General features: G+C 37.9%; 1 protein-coding gene across 1 annotated transcript in view; it reads right to left on the bottom strand.

Moving 5' to 3' along the window:
- LOC150080748 (oxysterol-binding protein-related protein 11-like) overlaps positions 1-18,157 on the bottom strand; it is a 147,557-nt gene that overhangs the window by 40,405 nt on the left and 88,995 nt on the right. The window contains exon 6 of the mRNA XM_090380806.1: positions 549-848. Coding sequence (XP_090236932.1) covers positions 549-848 — 300 coding nt within the window. The remainder of the gene's footprint in view (positions 1-548; positions 849-18,157) is intronic.

Below are 18,157 nucleotides of genomic sequence, written 5' to 3'. Positions count from 1 at the left end.
GTACAGAGAAGGGCAACAAGATTGGTGAGGGGAATGAAGGGAATCTCTTACCAAGAGATACTTAAGTTCTGCCAATTGCAGTGGCTGGAGACTAGGCACCTGCGCGGTGATCTGATTAAGGTGTATAAGGCCTTGAATGGGTTGAGCACCCTGAATTCTGATGGGATCCTTCCACTTGTTCAGATTACGAACCTAAGGTGGCATAAATTCAAATTAAGAAAAGACAGATGTAGAATAGATGTGCGGAAATTTGCCTTTGGCCAGCGGGTGGATAATTGCTGGAACAAACTTCCATCTGTCGTTGTGGAAGTTGATAGGTTAAATAAATTTAAGGAGGAACTGGACAGGCATTTGGAGGCAATGGTGTGATTTTTTTTTTTTTGGCTGATGCTGCATAAGCTCATACACTTGCTTTCTTGCATCACATGCCACTACTACTAACTTAGCCACAACCTATCCTGTAGAAATGGGATTTTATCATATAGACCAAACAACCTGAGAGAGAGAGAGAGAGAGAGAGAGATTATTTAGCATAATTTGTGCCTTACCTCTATAGTCCCTGTCAGTGCTGCACAATTTTGATCAGTCTGAATCAGCATGTTTCTAACAGAATTCAAAGCCTCTGTTACTGAAGTAGCACTCTGAGCAATAAAATTATGTGATGGAGAGAAACCTGCATTTTGCAACCTTTGACTAAGTAAAGAGTCACAAGGTTCAGATTCTTTCTGCAAACCAGAAAGTTGCTGAATACTGCTGGAATTTACTTCTGAAGAATTACCTTGTGAATTTACATCAACAAATGTTATAAACAAAGGCCGCTGTTCTCTTGGTGGAAGAGGAGGGTTTTGCTGAAATAAATATAATATTTATTAAGGTTGATTAATCAGTCAAGCAGCAACATAGTGTTAATATAATCTGAGTATTAATTCACTCATAAGATCAAATGTTACAAATGGATTAATTTAACAATTTTAAAACATGAATTCAAGTTATTTCACTCAAAAACTATAACACTGGATATAGCAATGATTTGAATATAGTAAAAGCTGATAAATCTGGAATTAAAACTACAACTTTTATTAAATTTTACCTAAGAGAAAAAAACAACTCACAATCTCATGCTTTACTAAGTACTGCTGCTTTGGCTATTGTTGGCATTGTAAACTATAGTTTATAATTTTACTAATTAATTATATTTAATTTATAATACTTAGTGGTATATAATTATATATGGAGGATAGGAAGTGATGCATTTCCTGATATGAATAATACACTTTTGGATATATTTTTCTCATTGGTCCTTTAACTGACAGCCATCTGTACATCACTCATACCTGGAAAATGTTTAGTTATTAATTAATTTATTTTAGAATATGAAGAAGAAATTATTTTGACAGCTTTGTTGTTAACATTTGAATAAAAAATTGCTCATTTAAAAGTTTACATGATGCACAATTTGAAAACATCAGCTGCCAGTCATGATATTAGAAAGCTTATCAAACAGCTATCCAATCATATCACAGCATGAAATTAATTGATACTGCACCTTGGAAGTTACTGAAATGTTTCCTGTGATAAAATTTAGACACCTGTATTAATGGTAATAATACAAATGCCAATATATATTTTTTTAAATCTAACTTAAAGCACCTTAAGGAAAGGAAAGGCACCTAAAGTGAGAGAAATAAGCTATAATTGCTGAAGTAGAAATGTTTGGTTGCTGTTTCATCAGAATACTGCATAATATTTCTACAGCAGCTGATGACCTGTGTGCAGTTTATTACTAGTGAAGCAATATAGTATTCTGTTTCAGAAATACAGATTCAGAAAGAAAAAATAAACAGTAAAACAACTTTTCTAACAGTTATTCTTTCTTTTCAATATCATTATCTATATTCTTTTGGGCACGATTGCTGACACTCAAATTTAATCCTAAGGACAAGGAATTTGACTTTTTTATCAACATTGCCATGCCTGTACTTGCTAAGTAAGTCTTCTGATCTTGTACTCTTAATATCATTAGTGCCCATGTGCACAACAATATCATATTTTGTGCCCTTAAAAGATATCTGCATGTCATCTACTTTTGCCCCTGGCAGACATACCCTGGTTCCTATTCCACCCAACCTTTTTGAACAACATATTTCCCTGACAGTAACTACAAGAACCATTGGCAGGTAGTGATCACACATTTGTTAGTTGGAAGATGACGAAAGATATTGCAGTAGTTAAAGGTAAAGGCAAGGTTTTAATTTCAGAAGAGGGGACTTTGAAAATTTAATGTGATATATGGCATCAAAATAAATTGGGTGGATTACAGAGTTAGGGTGAATATACTTGAATAATGGAATACCTTTAAAGCACAAATCACCGAAGCATTGAACACATACATACCATTAAAAATTTATTGCAGGAGGAGGATACTGAAATGGATGAATGCAGCACTGGCCAGTCAGATAGAGCAGAAAAAGATAGCATGATACAGTTACAGAGTGATGAATAGTGTCAAAGCCTACAACAGTTATAAGTTGAATGGTAATAGTACCAGATAAAGTTAGAGAGGCCAAGGTTGCATATGAGAAGGCACTGGCCAAGAAATCAAAGAATGAATACAAGGAAGAAAAAAGTGAATCAGATTAGACCCTTGTGCACCTGACCTAGATAAAACATCAGTAGGAAGATACTGTTTTTAATATAAGTTGTCTACATATTCAATAACTAACATGTGAAATTTCACTCCCATAGGTAATCATACATTAGATGTGGAGCCCGTAATCTGAGGAAGGACTCTATGGTTGACAAAGTGGAGTATCAAGCAGTGATCAAGTTCCTGCATTTGCAGGGGAAGAAAGCTCAGGAAATTGATGAAGAAATGATAGCTGTGTATGGGCAGAATTTTCCATCCTATGACATTGTAAAAAAGTGGAAACGGGAGTTCCAGTGCAGTTGTACAAGTGACTTTGACGAGCCAAAAGAAGGAAGGCCATCAACATCCACAGACAGTGAGACGAATGCAAAGATTGAGCAATGGTGCTGAGCGACAGACGTGATAATTAATTTCATTGCAAATGCAGTGGGAATTAGTTATGGGTCTGCCCACAGCATTTTAAATGACCATCTGCACATGTCTAAGGTCTCCGCACTATGGGTTCCAAGAATGCTGACACCTTTGCAGAAGCAATGTCAAATGCAATGTTCTCCCTAATTGTTGGATTTGTGTAATGCTTCGAACTACTGCAGCACCCACCCTATTCTCCTGACCTAGCACCGTCAGACTTCTTGTTTCGAGAAATGAAGAAACCATTGCATGGAATCCGCTATGATTTGTCTCACAAAGTCATCAATGAAGTGGAATCGTGGTTTCAGGCAAAAAGTGCGGACTTCTATGATCAAGGCATTAAATAACTGATCCATAGATGGAAGAAATGTGATACTATACATGGAGAGTATTTAGGAAAGGATTAAAGTTCCTGTGAAGTTTCACCTTTCCAGGTAAGGGTACGAACTTTTTGATACCACCTTGTATAAGCATAATAAAAACCAACATTCTATTATGTAATTCTTTAGGTACATAATTACTATCACAAGTGTTGCTATAGAGTCTATAAACAATAAATTTTATAATGTAATCTTATAACATAATAAGTAAAAAAGTTTGTTGTTAACATTTGAATAAAAAATTGCTCATTTAAAAGTTTACATGATGCACAACTCCAATATATTACTCCAATCACTACAGTGATTGGAGTAATGTAATGCTGTTATTGTATTTATGTATCTCTTAATATTATATAATTAAGTGGAGTGCTGTACTCATTAATCTAATTAATGAAACTCATGTCTCAAACTAGAGCAGCAAAGCAGAGAGATCAGGTTGATTGGTTAGTTGGTTGTTGTTCAGTTTTAAGAGCATCAGAGGCTAAGGTCATGTTGCTCTGTTTATAAATTATGAGTGTTCTGAAGTCGATTTTCTGTTTTCTGGATGAAAAACCATGCTACCCTCACCTGAGACCAACTAACTCAGCCACACTGTGAAAAAGACCCATAAAAATTGCTCCCATCATCGACAGGATTCAAATTCGGGTCTTTTCCACCGGGTGTGGGGAAACACTGATCCTACCAACTGTGCTACCCATGAGTACAGAGAGAGAGAGAGAGAGTTATTTGGTTTTTTTTTTAGGAGCATTAGCAACTAAGGCCATATTGCTCTGGGGATATGCGGTGGTCATGGGCTCGAACCCCGGTCTAATCAAGAAGCGTATGCTACGCATTGCTGCTCCTGCCCACCTGGCTACGGAGGTGCCCAAAGAGAGAGAGAGAGAGAGTTCAGGACGATGAGAAAAAAAATTGGTTTGGGGGAGGAACTGCTGAGGGCAGTTCTCCTTCAAATCAGGGTCTTATCATTTGCTTTCCTTGCAGAATATATGTAGAGCTGCCTGTAGTGGGACAGAGCTATAGGAAATGCCTTTGTCTGTTTCTGATGCAAACAGTGCTAAGAGATTAAGCAAAAATTCAGTGTTTTGATTAGCCAGTTTGGGTGCTTGAAATAAAGGATCGATGCCCTTAAAGGAACTAAAACAGAGGATCTAGCACTGAGTGCTTGATGGATTCTCCATTTCGATGCTAAAACTGACTCCCTTGAATCAGGCAGAATAGCAAGATCACTAAGAGTAGAAAGTGCACATCCCACAAGTAGTAGTAATTGTTGGTGACTACTGTCCAGGAAATAAGAAATACATTATGCAAAAAAAATTGGGGGAATAGAACCAAGATACATCAACAATATCATAATAACTGTTCAACATTATCACCTTTTAAGGGCACAAATGTTGGTTACTAATTTTTTTTTTAAAACATAGCAATTTTATTAAGTAAGCAAGCATCACCTCGTACTTACTTAACAAGCACAAGGTGATGGGGGAAAAAAGCCACAAGGATGGGTTAAATTTGAAAGTGTCTGGAAATTTTCCAGGCATGATTGATAGGCAGTGTATTTGATGAGAGCCCTGCCAATCAACTCAGTCCTGGAGAAATTATACAAGGCTTATGAGGTAGAATTTTCTGAAGCATGGTCTGTATTTGTTCACTGGAAAGCCTGTTTTATGGAATGTGATACACTTAAATGAAAGGGGATGCAAAAATATTTGCTGATGGTGTTAAGTGAGTTAAAAAACTGCTAACTTGGGAAGAGGGATACACAGCCAAATAGTTTAAAAGAATCTTAAGCAAAGGCAAAATTGATTCTTCTAGTGCTTTTATTTGAGCACATGCAGTAGCCTAGAAAACAAAGGAGTGGCTTTGCCATGAGTCCTCATGGTCCAAGCAATTATATAGGCTGTGACAGGGTTATTAAGGGCATGTGTCCAGGCAGTAAACCCTTGATTTTATGCACCTGTATTTAACAGACTTTGGATTCAACAGACAAAAAAAAAAAGATGACTGGCATTAGAGTATATTTTAAGGTGTTCATGGAATAAAGGAAGCTGGAAACTCATGAGTCATGAGCAAATGTCCCAGTTTATGGATAGGCTCAGTATCACCTCGTTTGTGCTCATCTGTGACCTTTACAACCTCAATTACAGTGTATCATAAAAACCATATGACCTATAAAATCTAGTGAAAAGAGAAGGCATGCATAACTGAGCATTGTGCAGAAATTAAAGCTATTAAATAAGTTAGACGCTGGCATGTCCTTTTCTGCATCTGTGAAAAATACAGTTAAATAAATAAATTAAAAAAATTTTATTTCCAGCTTTTCCAGGCATTACTATATGGTCATAACAAATTGTCTTCTACTGACTACGTATTATGTATCAATCAATAAAGTCACGATAAATAAAAGCTTGTTTTTTATTGTTTAACTTTATTTTGATATTTTTTAATATACGAGGTGCTACCCAAAAGTTTCCTGAAATGTATTTATAAAATAAATTAAGACTCACCCTGCGTCTTTTCACCACCGACACCTTCGAAGTCCCCTTGAGAGCGTAAACACCAATCCCAGTGCTTCTCCCATGATTTGAATGCATCCTGAAAGTCCTTCTTCATCATAGTGTTCAGAACCACCTGTGATTTGGTTTGGATATCTTTTACGCTGTTAAATCTTCAACCCTTCAGCTTGATTTTCATTCTTGAGAAGAGGAAGAAATCACAAGGGACTAAGTCTGGCGAATAAGGGTGGTGAGGGACGATTGTCATGTTATTGGAGGCCAAAAACTGCGCCACAGCGAGAGATGAGTGGGCCGGCACGTTGATGATGAAGGATCCAGTTATTTGTGCACCATCTCTCTGTACGTTTCCTCCTGACGGCTTCCCTTAGCTGCCTCAGAATGTTGCAGTAGAGCTTTGCATTGACAGTCTGGCCAGGAGGGACAAATTCCTTATGGATAATCCCGTCAATGTCCAAAAAAACAGATCAGCATGGACTTCACAATGTGATTGTTGCTTGGTTTCTGGGTCCTACCCATATACCCAACTCTCATCACCAGTGACGACCATAGAAAGGAAGTTTTATTACTCCTAGCCCTTTCTTAAAGATCTCTGCTAACTTCTATGCGATGCTGCTTTTGGTCTTCACTCAGTAACCATGGCACAAACTTGGCTGCAATCCTTCTCATGTTCAACTCATCTGACAAAATCATGACCCAGAAAAGATGCACACTCCATAGCCTTTTCTTTTATTAATGGCTCTGATATTGACACGTTTTGGTCTCGAATCAACTTCATCCACTTAAAAACTGCTTCATCTACATCTTCACAAAGGCATAATTTTGCAAACTTCCAACTGCATCCCATTTCCTCAAACAGTTTGAAAATTGAAACGTAGGGTTTTCAGAATGGTTAACTCAGTACTGGCAGGAATGACAAATTTTAAAGCAATTTCTTCTTTTTTTTTCTTTTAACACCCCGAAATACATTATTAAGCACTTCCACTTTTTCACACTACACTCAAGGTTTCCTCTTAGACACTGTGAGGCTACCTGCATAACAGCTTAAACAAAATTGATTTAGGGACCACTTGTATCTACCATATAAACAGAAACAGATGAAATTTAGTAAAAGCGTGTATGATTCATTTCTTCGAAACAACAGATGAATTTCCAGGATAAAGAAAAATCACTCTCTCCTAATTCTCTAATAGGGTGCTTACAGTAGAAAACAAGTGGATCAGACCAAACGTCCACGTCTGGAATATGCCTTAATCTTTGCCAATGGCTGTGGAAAAATAGACAGCAGTTGACCAGACCGACTTCTCAGTAAAGTAGTGTATACGATGTATAGGTTTTACTTCTTTTTGAGCCATTGCCGACCCACTGCTGGGCAAAGGCCTCTCCCAAAACCTTCCATCTTTTTCTATCCTGTGCCATGGTTAGCAAGTTTCCTCCTGCAGGGTTTTACAAGCACCACTAAACTGTAAACTGTTTTAGCTCTTAATTCATGCTTTCTAGCATCAGCTCTATTGCCTAAAAGCCAGAGGTGTGAACAATGCATACCTGGGTCTCTCGAAATCAGTTCGTTATATGGAACTTTTCTTCGTTATACGGAAACTATTTTCAATATAATGATCAGGGAAAATTAAAAAAGTTCACTACACAGAAAAATTCGCTACTTGGATATTCGTTAAAGAGAGGTCCGACTGAATTTCCCAAAACTAAAAAGATACATCATCACTGATCCTGAAATTGATGAGAAAACAGGCCATCAGAGCCTTGAAATGCTATATTTGAACATCAACTGAGTCAACTGTTGAACAATTTTCTTCAAGATTTGTTATGTTTGGAGAATTGGAAGAAACTAAAAAATTCATTAAATTTGCTAGCCAAAGAGAACCTGAAAATGTTACAGTGGATTGACCTGGATGATTTTGAAATGCAATTGATTGATTTTCAGGGCAGCTCAATTTGGAGGCAAAAATTTATCAACCTCAGAGCTGATTTAGAAAATATTGAAAGGATACTATTAATGACGAGAATAGAAAAGAAAACTGCGGAAAATGAAGTATTAAAAGTTTGGAATTCCATTCCTGAAACTTTTGTCTGTTTAAAAGGGGAATGCCAGAGGTGTATTCAACTCTTGCAGTAAGCTAAATAATCTTGTAATAACTGAGAGTTAAGTGGAGGAGAAATTGTTGAAGATAAACACAAGAAAGGCACCTGGGGTGGATGGGATCTATCCAGTTATATTAAAGGAGGCAGCAAAGTAAGTAAGCAAACCCTTAGCCATAATTATGAGAGCTTCCTTGGACTCGGGGGAGGTACCCATAGACTGGAGATGTGTAAATGTGACCCCAATTCACAAAGGAGGATCAAAGGCTGACACAAGTAATTATAGACCTGTGAATTTAACTTCTGTTCCAGGAAAATTAATGGAGGCTGGTTAAAGAAGCACTGCAGGATCATCTAGACAAGACTTCAGTTATAGCTCAGACACAGCATGGTTTTGTTAAGGGGAAGTCTTGCCTGACTAATTTGATTGGATACTATGATGCAGTCACAAAAGAACTGGATGCAGGGAATAACTTTGATATTATATACTTGGATCTTAGAAAGGCTTTTGATACTGTTGCACATGGAAGACTACTGCACAAATTGGAGTAGTGTGGCATTGGAGGGAAATTTCTGCTATGGATAAAGGGGTGGTTGAGGGGGAGAAGACAGAGTGGTAATCAATGGACACTGCTCATCGTGGACTAATGTTATTAGTGGAGTCCCTCAGGGTTCAGTGTTGGGTCCATTATTGTTTTCTGTATTTATAAATAATATTGATGATGGTATATCAAACTTGATTTCCAAGTTTGCAGATGATACAAAGGTTGGCAGGGTTGTTAAGGACTGACACTATGCTGCTGCAACAGGATCTGGAAAGGTTGAGCAGATGGGCTGAGAGGTGGCAAATGAAGTTTAACATTGGCAAATGTAAAGTACTATATATGGGAAACAGCAACCCCACAGCAATGTATCAACTCTGTGGTACTACACTGACAGTGGTAGAGAATGAAAAGGACCTGGGGGTAATTGTGCAGGCAGATATGAAGTTCTCTGAGCAGTGCAGACGGGATCCAAGAGTAGCTCATGGTGTCTTGTCAATGATATACAGGAATGTTTCTAGCAGGGATAAGGAGGTGATTATTCCCTTGGCCACACCTTGAGTACTGTATACAGGTCTGGAGGCCTCATTTCAAGAAGGATGTAGAGCTAGCTGCTGGAACGAGTACAGAGAAGGGCAACAAGATTAGTGAATGGAACAAAGGGTTGCTCTTACGAAGAAAGGCTTAAGTTTTGCAAATTACAGTGTCTGGAGACTACGCACCAGCGAGGTGATCTGATAGAGGTGTATAAAGCCTTGAATGGTTTGAGCATGCTCAATGCTGATGGGATTCTTCCTCTTGCTCAGAATAATCACCTGAGAGGGCATAAATTCAAATTGAGGAAAGACAGATGTAGGATAGATGTGCGGAAATTTGCCTTTAGCCAGCGGGTAGTTGGTTGGTGGAACAGACTTCCATTCCTTGTCATGAAGTTGATGGCCTAAATAAATTTAAGGCTCAGCTGGACACGTATTTCAAACGAAAGGAGGGGTGAAGTGGAAGTTTTTTTTTTTTTTTTTTTTGGCTGATGCTGCATAAGCTTGCTTTCTTGCATCATATGCCTCTACTAATGCTAATGCTAAAAAAAATCTCGCAACAGCATTTCTAAAATTTTCTCATTGACATATTCTTGTGAGTCATTCTCAGTGATGAACTTCGTTAAGTCTAATCGTAAGAGTAGTCTTACAGATGAAACTAGTGCTGCATGCATAGCTCTAAAAGTTAAAGTATAAACCTGATGTAAAGTATCTGTCGTCAATGATGCAGCAACAGAAGTCTCACTAAAGTCTTGTATTTCATTCTTTATTTTAAGCTTTTGTTAAGAAAAACATGTATGAGAAAAATAATGATATACTATGCAAAATTCCAAGGGGCATGCAAGGGTAGTATTTTTAGCCAATTTTTGGCACGCACTCTTAAAAAGGTGTCCTTTTTAAGAGTGCGTCCTACATCTGGTTCAAAAGGACTTACTTTTTTTTTTAGGAGATTCCGTTGTCAGGGAAACAGGAAATATTTTTTGTAATAAGGATAGGACTAGAAGCAGGGTATGTCTGCCGGGAGCAACTATTAATGATGTTACCAACAGACTGTCAGATTTGGGGGTAAAGAGAATATTATTATTCATGTGGGGGACTAATGACATTAAGCATACACAATCTGACGATTTTCTAGACAAATAGAGGACCATGCTGAAGAAATATTGCGAGTTAGGTCACAATGTCTGTGCCTGCAGTTCTGCCCTGGCATGATAGAGATGGGATACATTTAAACAAAGGTGGTGCAAGAGTTTTTGCCAGTATTACTGAGGATACCTTAAAGGTTCAGGGAAACTGCTAGTTTGGGGGGACAAAGGAAATATAGATACGTGTTAATCTGATAGTATTGGTCAAATTAACTCTTGCACATACCTCAAGAGTATTTGTCTGTTACCACAACAGAACGTAGTAGCAAGATGTTCTGAGGCAGAACTGTTTCAAATGAATGGGTAGCAAATGCCAGGGAAGTGAGTAACTTTAAGGAGTGTGTCGGGGTAGATAACTATACAAGAACAAGAACAAGTATTAATTGTTTATACAGTAATGTCAGAAGTGTAGTCAATAAAATGAGTGAATTCGAACTGCTGGTTAGGACAAGTAACGCTGACATAATTGGGCTTACAGAAACGTGGTGCCACACGTTTGTTGTTTGGTTTTTAGGAGCATTAGCAACTAAGGCCATATTGCTCCGGGAATATGCGGTGGTCATTCCCTGACCTTTCCGCATCCTCCGTATTTGGTGGTGACGGGCTCGAACCCCAGTCTAATCAAGAAGCGTGTGCCACGCACTGCTGCTCCTTCCCACCTGGCTACGGAGGCGCCGGTGCCACACGGAGATAGGGCATGATGAGTTTCAGTATGGTATCTATAATGTATTTAGGAAGAATAGGGAAGACAGAAGGGGTGGTGGGGTCATACTTCTTATCAAAAGCAGCCTGAGCACGGCAAAAGCTTTCCCGGATTCAGACTTTTCGCATGCTAGTATAGAATTTGTATGGTTGTTGTTGTTATTTTGGTTTTTAGGAGTATTAGCAACTAAAGCTATATTGCTCCGAGGATATGAAATGGTCATTTCTTAACCTTCCGCATCCTCCGTATTTGGTGGTCACGGGCTCAAACCCCGGTCTAATAAAGAAGCGTGTGCTACGCACTGCTGCTTCTGCCCATCTGGCTACGGAGACGCCAAATCTATATGGTGTGAGATTGTTGGAAGCTTGTTTGTTTGTTTGGTTGGTTTTTAGGAGCATTAGCAACTAAGGCCATATTGCTCCGGGATATGCGGTGGTCATTCCTTGACCTTTCCGCATCCTCTGTATTTGGTGGTGATGGGCTCGAACCCCGGTCTAATCAAGAAGCGTGTGCTGCGCACTGCTGCTCCTTCCCACCTGGCTACGGAGGCGCCTTGTTGGAAGCAAAGGTATAATGAGAGTGGGAGTAATCTACAGGCCAGGTGATTGTGAAGATTATGATGAGAGCCTCTACATGCAAACAGAATGGGCAAGTAAGCGTGAATGTCTTATTATGGGTGATTTCAAAGTAAGCGTGAATGTCTTATTATGGGTGATTTGCCTCTAAATGATTGGAGAAAATGAGAAGGAAACTCCACATGGGGGACAAAATTTTTAAATCAACTAGATAATTGTTATTTGTATTAACATGTCAGGGGAAAGTACTAGGGAAAAGTATACTCTAGACCGCATCATCACCCATGAACCAGATGACATAATAGGGCTGACAGTACAGGAACCAGTAGCAGAAAGTGAACACGGAATTCTACGGTGGACGATGAAGAGAGAGGTAGCAGTAGTTAAAGGCAAAGGAATGGGTTTTCATTTCAGGAAAAGAAATTACGAACGGCTTAAGATGCTACATGGCCTCTAACTTGGTAGATATCTCTCAAAGAGCGAATACAATTTATGGTATATATCTTTAAAACATTAATCGCAGAAGCCTTGAATGTTTATATACCTTTAAAAAAAAAATAGACTCCAAGGAGGATTCCAAGTTCAATGAATAATTAAGTTGCCAGATTATTTGAGCAGAAAAAGATGGCATGGAAAAGGGAAAAGTTACAGAGCAATAAAAAGTACTGAAGCCTATAACAGCTACAAATTGATCTGTAATAATGCCACTGAAAGGATTAGGCTGGCAAAGGCAGATTATGAGAAATCGCTGGCAAAGAGAGCAAAGGGGGAATAAAGAATTCTTCACATATATAAATGCAAAGAAGAGAAGGACAAACCAGATCGGGCCATTATGTAATGGACATGGGATAGTATTATATACCCCAGCTGAAGTCAACTCAACAGTTACTTTGCATCGATATTTACAGAAGAAAATCCCATCGCATCAATGAGAAATTATGGGAGTGAAGTTGAAAAAATTTAATTAATGATGTTGAAATTTCACGTTTATTTAATGAAAAAACTTTCGCGCCTACAGGCCAGTAAGGCTCCTGGGGTTGATGGCATTTACCCTATAATCTTGAGGGAGGTGGCAAGTGAGTGCATTGAACCATTGAGGCTAATTATGAGAGCATCACTGGGCTCGGGAGCGATTCCGTTGGATTGGAAAAGTACCAATGTATCTCCAATACATAAGAACAGTTCTAAGAGTGAAGTGGGAAATTGCTGGCCAGTTAGTCTAACTTCAGTAGTAGGGAAAATCATGGAGACTATGATTAAGGGTGGAATTCAGGATCACTTAGATAGAAATAGAATTCTGAAGGATACTCAGCATGGTTTTGTAAAGGGACAATCATGTTTAACTAATCTGGTTAGCTTTGACAGGGTCACGCAAGAGCTGGAATTAGGAAATAATTTTGATGTTTATTTGGATTTCAGCAAAGCATTTGACTCAGTCCCACTTGAGCAGTTACTTTATAAGCTGGAACAGGTTGGAATCACAAGGAAAATCCTTAGATGGATAGCTGGATGGTTCAGGACAGGAGGCAGAGGGTTGTGATAAATGGTTATCCCTCAGATTGGGTTTTGATGCAAGGGATAGAGGGCATGATGTCTAAATTTGCAGATGATATAAAGATTGATAGAGTAGTTAATGATTGCTGCCAAGCAGAGCTACTTCAGAATGACCTAGATAGACTTCAGGGATGGTCAGAAAAATGGCAGCTATGCTTTAATCCAGCAAAGTGTAAGGTATTGCGCCTGGGAACAGTAAGCCCAAAATAACTTATACACTTGGCAGAGTTGAACTAAAGCCGGTAGTGGAGGAAAGGGACTTGGGTATTATGATAGTCAGATATGATGTTCTCCGAGCATTGTAGACTGGTTGCAAGGAGGGCCCACGGTGTCTTATCAATGATTTATCGAACAATCACTAGTAGAGGTAAAGATGCCATAATCCCATTATATAAGGCTATTGTTAGACCACACTTAGAATACAGTCTGTCCTCGTATAACACGTGTTTACATTACACGAATTCGATCATACACGATTTATAAATAGGGGAACGTTATCTTATATAACACGAACCGAATTCGCTTATACACGATTCGCCTTTGTGTTTACAAGAAATGGCAGTCGAATGCGGAATCACCCCAACTGAACGCAACACGATCTCAGACAAAAAATTTCTAAATTGCCTGAGAATCAGTCCATAACGCCTGATGAAATTAATGCTTGAACCAACAAAAACAACATTGATCTCATCTTCAAATTTTAAAAATTTTCCGGCATAAAGCCTGTTGGTGAATGATACAATGAAACTGCATAGGAAGGGTACCATTAACTTTCACTGTTGTTCATTGATTCGTGCAACTACCCAAAATTTTTCTCATATCTCGGGCACCATCAGTAGTCACACTTTTAATTTTATTCCAGTTCAGATTAAGGTTCATAGCACGCGTTCCTTGAGTGGATCGGGGTTCAAGCCCGTGATTACTAAATACGATAAATATTTGTATTGACTATTTATTGAAAACTCTACTGACTTGGTTGTCGTGCCGGAGTATAAACAGAAAGTTAAAACTTGAAATTCTTTTGCTTTTTAAAAGTGGAATACAGCTCTTCTCCCATGTCCTCCAAACGACTTGTAATCGTAGATGCAGATAAACGTACGTTCCGAATTCATTGAAAATTATCAGGACGTACTTCTTTCATTACTTTTAACAATATTGAACATTAATATCGAACAATTTTAAACTATTAACAGTTTCATGCCACATCAGACCAAGTGCCTTTTCGTTGTGTGAAACAAAAAAAAAAAAAAAAAAAAATATTCATTTGTCCAACTAGCATTGAATTTACGGCCTTAATTTATCTTTCGCTTTCTTGTTGTCATTTAATGTGAGCAAATCCAGTTCTTTAAGAATTATTTTGTTATACCTTCTTGAGATTATCTGGGGGGGGGGGGAATAATAAATAAATAAATAATACTAAAAACCGTTGTGTATTTCAATAATAAAATTATTTGTTCTTCTGCACTGCTTATAACTCTTAATGATATGGAAAAAGAGAGCAAATTTAATGAAATGAGGCGCGAAGCAACGGCAATAAGTGCTACTATTGCTTTTGGCTATTTTTTTAGTACCTTGTAGCAAAAAGTAAGTTAGTAGTGGGATTAAAAAAGGTTCTATCCATTAGCATAAGTCACTAAAATCTTAAGAAAAAGAAAAAAAAGAAAAACGATTCCAAAGGAAATTATCTATGAAAATGTTCGAGTTAGGGATTACCTTACTGTGAGAAATAGGTTCCTTTTCCCCCTTCTGTATTGCACAAAGTAAGCACAAAACCGAATGAGAAAACCTGAACAAGACTGAGATCATTACTGACAAAAATGCAATGCAGTATGTTACATTTCATTTGTCGCACCACGATTCTTTATTTTTAACTGCTGCTCAGTATTTAAAGTTTAAGAAAATGAAAAGAGACCTGAACAAATTGAAACTAGATTGTTGTCATTTGTAAATTATCGTGCTAAGCAAGTTTTAAAAATAACTTTTAATACGAGACAACCTGGAACACCTGCATTTCATCGCAGGCTGTTTCTCATCTAATTTCGACTTCCCTTACATACGACCAACATATTAACTAAAGGTTCTGTGAAACCACTAGAAATCAGATGACTCTGGAATTTAAATATTTCAGATTGCGGATCCCCTGATTTAAGCCGATTCTTGTCCTCTTTGGATTTTCACAAGAGTGTGTTTTCTTTCTTAAGAACGTTAATTTTGATAAGTGGATATCCCTTCCATGGATTTTTGATGAATTTTGATTGATGTGTTTTTCTTTTTGTGGCATCACCTCGTGGCATGCCGGCACGTAGTCGGAAAAAAGCAAAAATCCACAGAAGAGGTACACTCTTGGGAAACTCCTTTTAATGTTCGGCATTCCTTCTATTTTGTATATTGTTATCCCTTCGTGTCGGTGTGTTTTCATCTTGGGAATACGTTTTACCGTCCGTCCGATGCGTTAGTGTTTTATTTAATCTTAAGAATTTTTGTGTTTCTCTATTTAAAATCTTAATTAAGAATGTTAATTTTTACAAGCGGGTATCCCTTCCGTGTATTTTCGATGTGGTTTTATACTAAGTATTCTGTGATTGATGTGTTTTCCTTTAAGCGCCACTGAATGCATACCATGCCAGCAGGCAGTAAGTGTAAAGACGGCATCCCCTGTAGAGCACTTCCAATAACGTTCTAACGAAGGTATATAGAAGAGGATACCCTGCTTGTCGCCGAGATTAGCATTAGCATTAGTAGAGGCATTTGATGCAAGAAAGCAAAAAGATCTGAGAAGAGAGTACGGAAAAGCACATATCATATGACCAGCTTATGTGTAACACGTGTGACACTACGTGCCCAGAAAGCAAAACTTTAGTCCTGTGGTCTAAATATATATTAACAACATACAGTACGTACATATTACACACAACTGTGTATATTTATGAATATTACTATAAGAGAAAATGAGAAAACAATAATCACAGTTGTTGAATAAAATCAAAATCACACATTAAAATTCTCAAAAAAAAATCATACAAATTATAATCGAACGTTTAAGTACCGTACTCTTATAATCAAATTCAACCTTCGCTTTTTCTTTGCATACGTATCAGTCAGATCGTGTATTGATTTTTATGATTATGCAATGTTGCAATGGTAAAATAAAAATTACCATTTTTCGCCTGGAACGGGGAGGAGAAATATAAGTCTGCGGAGACGAAACTCGTCCGCAGTTAAATCCCCCCCCCCCGTGGATTCAACAATTTATGAGAGCAAAAGAACCTACCTTTCCTCGAAATTATGTAAGATCAAATGGTTTTATATAGTTTTGCGAGAAACTATATATACAATTAAATATAGATCTGAGAGGGGAAAAAAGAAATATGGGATATTTTTTCTGGATTCGTGAGTATCAATCCGCGGTAGAATTAAATTTCGCCTTCCCCGGCGAAAAATAGTAATTGTTAATTTCAATATAATCGATAGAAATAATACAGAACAGATAATAAGCACTCATTGGTGGTCAAAATCTAAGGTAGAAAAGTGCAACTCTCTGCACTTTTTATTGTCAGCTATGTCCATAACACACCGATGAGCTAATTGCACTGTTGCGGGAAGTTATGAGTAAAGCTTGCAAATTCAGAAAAATGCAAATTAGCTCGTGCTCATCTGAAAATGAGCATCCCTCAGAGGAGGTGAAAGAATTCGGGTGGCAAAACTTAATAAAGTAAGAGCCACACAACGTAATTCTCGAAGATTAGATAGAGAGAGAGAGAGAGAGAGAGAGAGAGAGAGAGAGGGGGGCCTTGTGACTTTGAATATACGAAATATTCTTTGAATATAGGATATATTGAATATACATTTATATATAAATATTGAATATAGGATATATTGAATATACATTTATATATAAATATTGAATATATATATATATTGAATCAACATTTATATATAAATATTGAATATATATATATATATATTCAAAAATATACAGATTTCTCTGTAACGTATACATGCGTGTAAACATTAAATTAAAATTAAAAAAAAAACCATTTTGATTCAACACAGATATTAATATTAAAGTCCAAAAAAGGTGTCGAAAGGATGGGGTAACACACAGAGGGGTGACATATTCTCACGATCGCAAGGTGGTCACGTGACATCTGTGCAGCCAAGCCGCTGCTTCCCCCCGGATATCGGCGACAAGCAATCAGAGAGCGAATACGGGTGACCTTTCTGTGAAGAAATTGAAATTAAGACTTGCAGATGCACTGGGAACGGGAAGGGGTGAAATATTCCCAAGACAAAAGATATTAACCTTATTTTGGGGGCAGCAAAAAGGGCGGAAACTGTTAGCCAATGAAAACCAATCAGCAGATCTCTATATAATTCTCACTTTTTCCTGTATTTCTTTCGTTGCTGGGTATCACTCCTTTGGCAAGCAATCTGCTTTTCCCTTCACAAACGTGATTGTTTCAGTTTTTGCTGATAGAAAGTACACGCACGCCATGAATCCTCAGGTGAGATTGAATACGTGTTTTTTTTGGGAGTTGAATAACAGTGGGCAATTGAAATTGATTGAATGGTGTGTGAGTGTAGGCTTGATCTCCTCCCGGTATGAATGCCCAAAGTGTGGAAGCGAGATGGAATTAAGTGAGCGAAAGGATAGAGAAGATGGATACGAATGGAAGTGTCGAAAGGAAGGGTTGCATGGGCATTATGTCAAAAGATCTATAAGGAAGGGGACTTGGTTTTCCCAAAGTAAGCTACGAATGAACCAGGTGCTTCTTTTGACCTATTTTTGGGTGCAAAAGACGCCTGTTTCATTCATAAAAAATGAATTAGGAGTAAGTTCAAAAACGATTGCCGATTGGAGGAGCTTTTGCCGGGAAGTTTGCATTGATGTGTGCGTGCGAGAAAGTGGCATGATTGGGGGTGTAGGAGTTGTAGTCGAAATAGATGAAAGTAAATTTGGAAAAATGAAATATAATCGAGGTAAACGTGTACATGGCAAATGGGTGTTTGGCGGTGTGGAACGTGGGTCTGTACGGTGTTTTTTCAGGGTCGTCGAA

This window comes from Mastigoproctus giganteus, chromosome 9 (genome assembly GCF_048544385.1).
Source record: "Mastigoproctus giganteus isolate SK-2022 chromosome 9, ASM4854438v1, whole genome shotgun sequence".
In the NCBI taxonomy this organism is placed as follows: domain Eukaryota; kingdom Metazoa; phylum Arthropoda; class Arachnida; order Uropygi; family Thelyphonidae; genus Mastigoproctus; species Mastigoproctus giganteus.
This window is presented reverse-complemented; position numbering and strand designations above follow the sequence as displayed.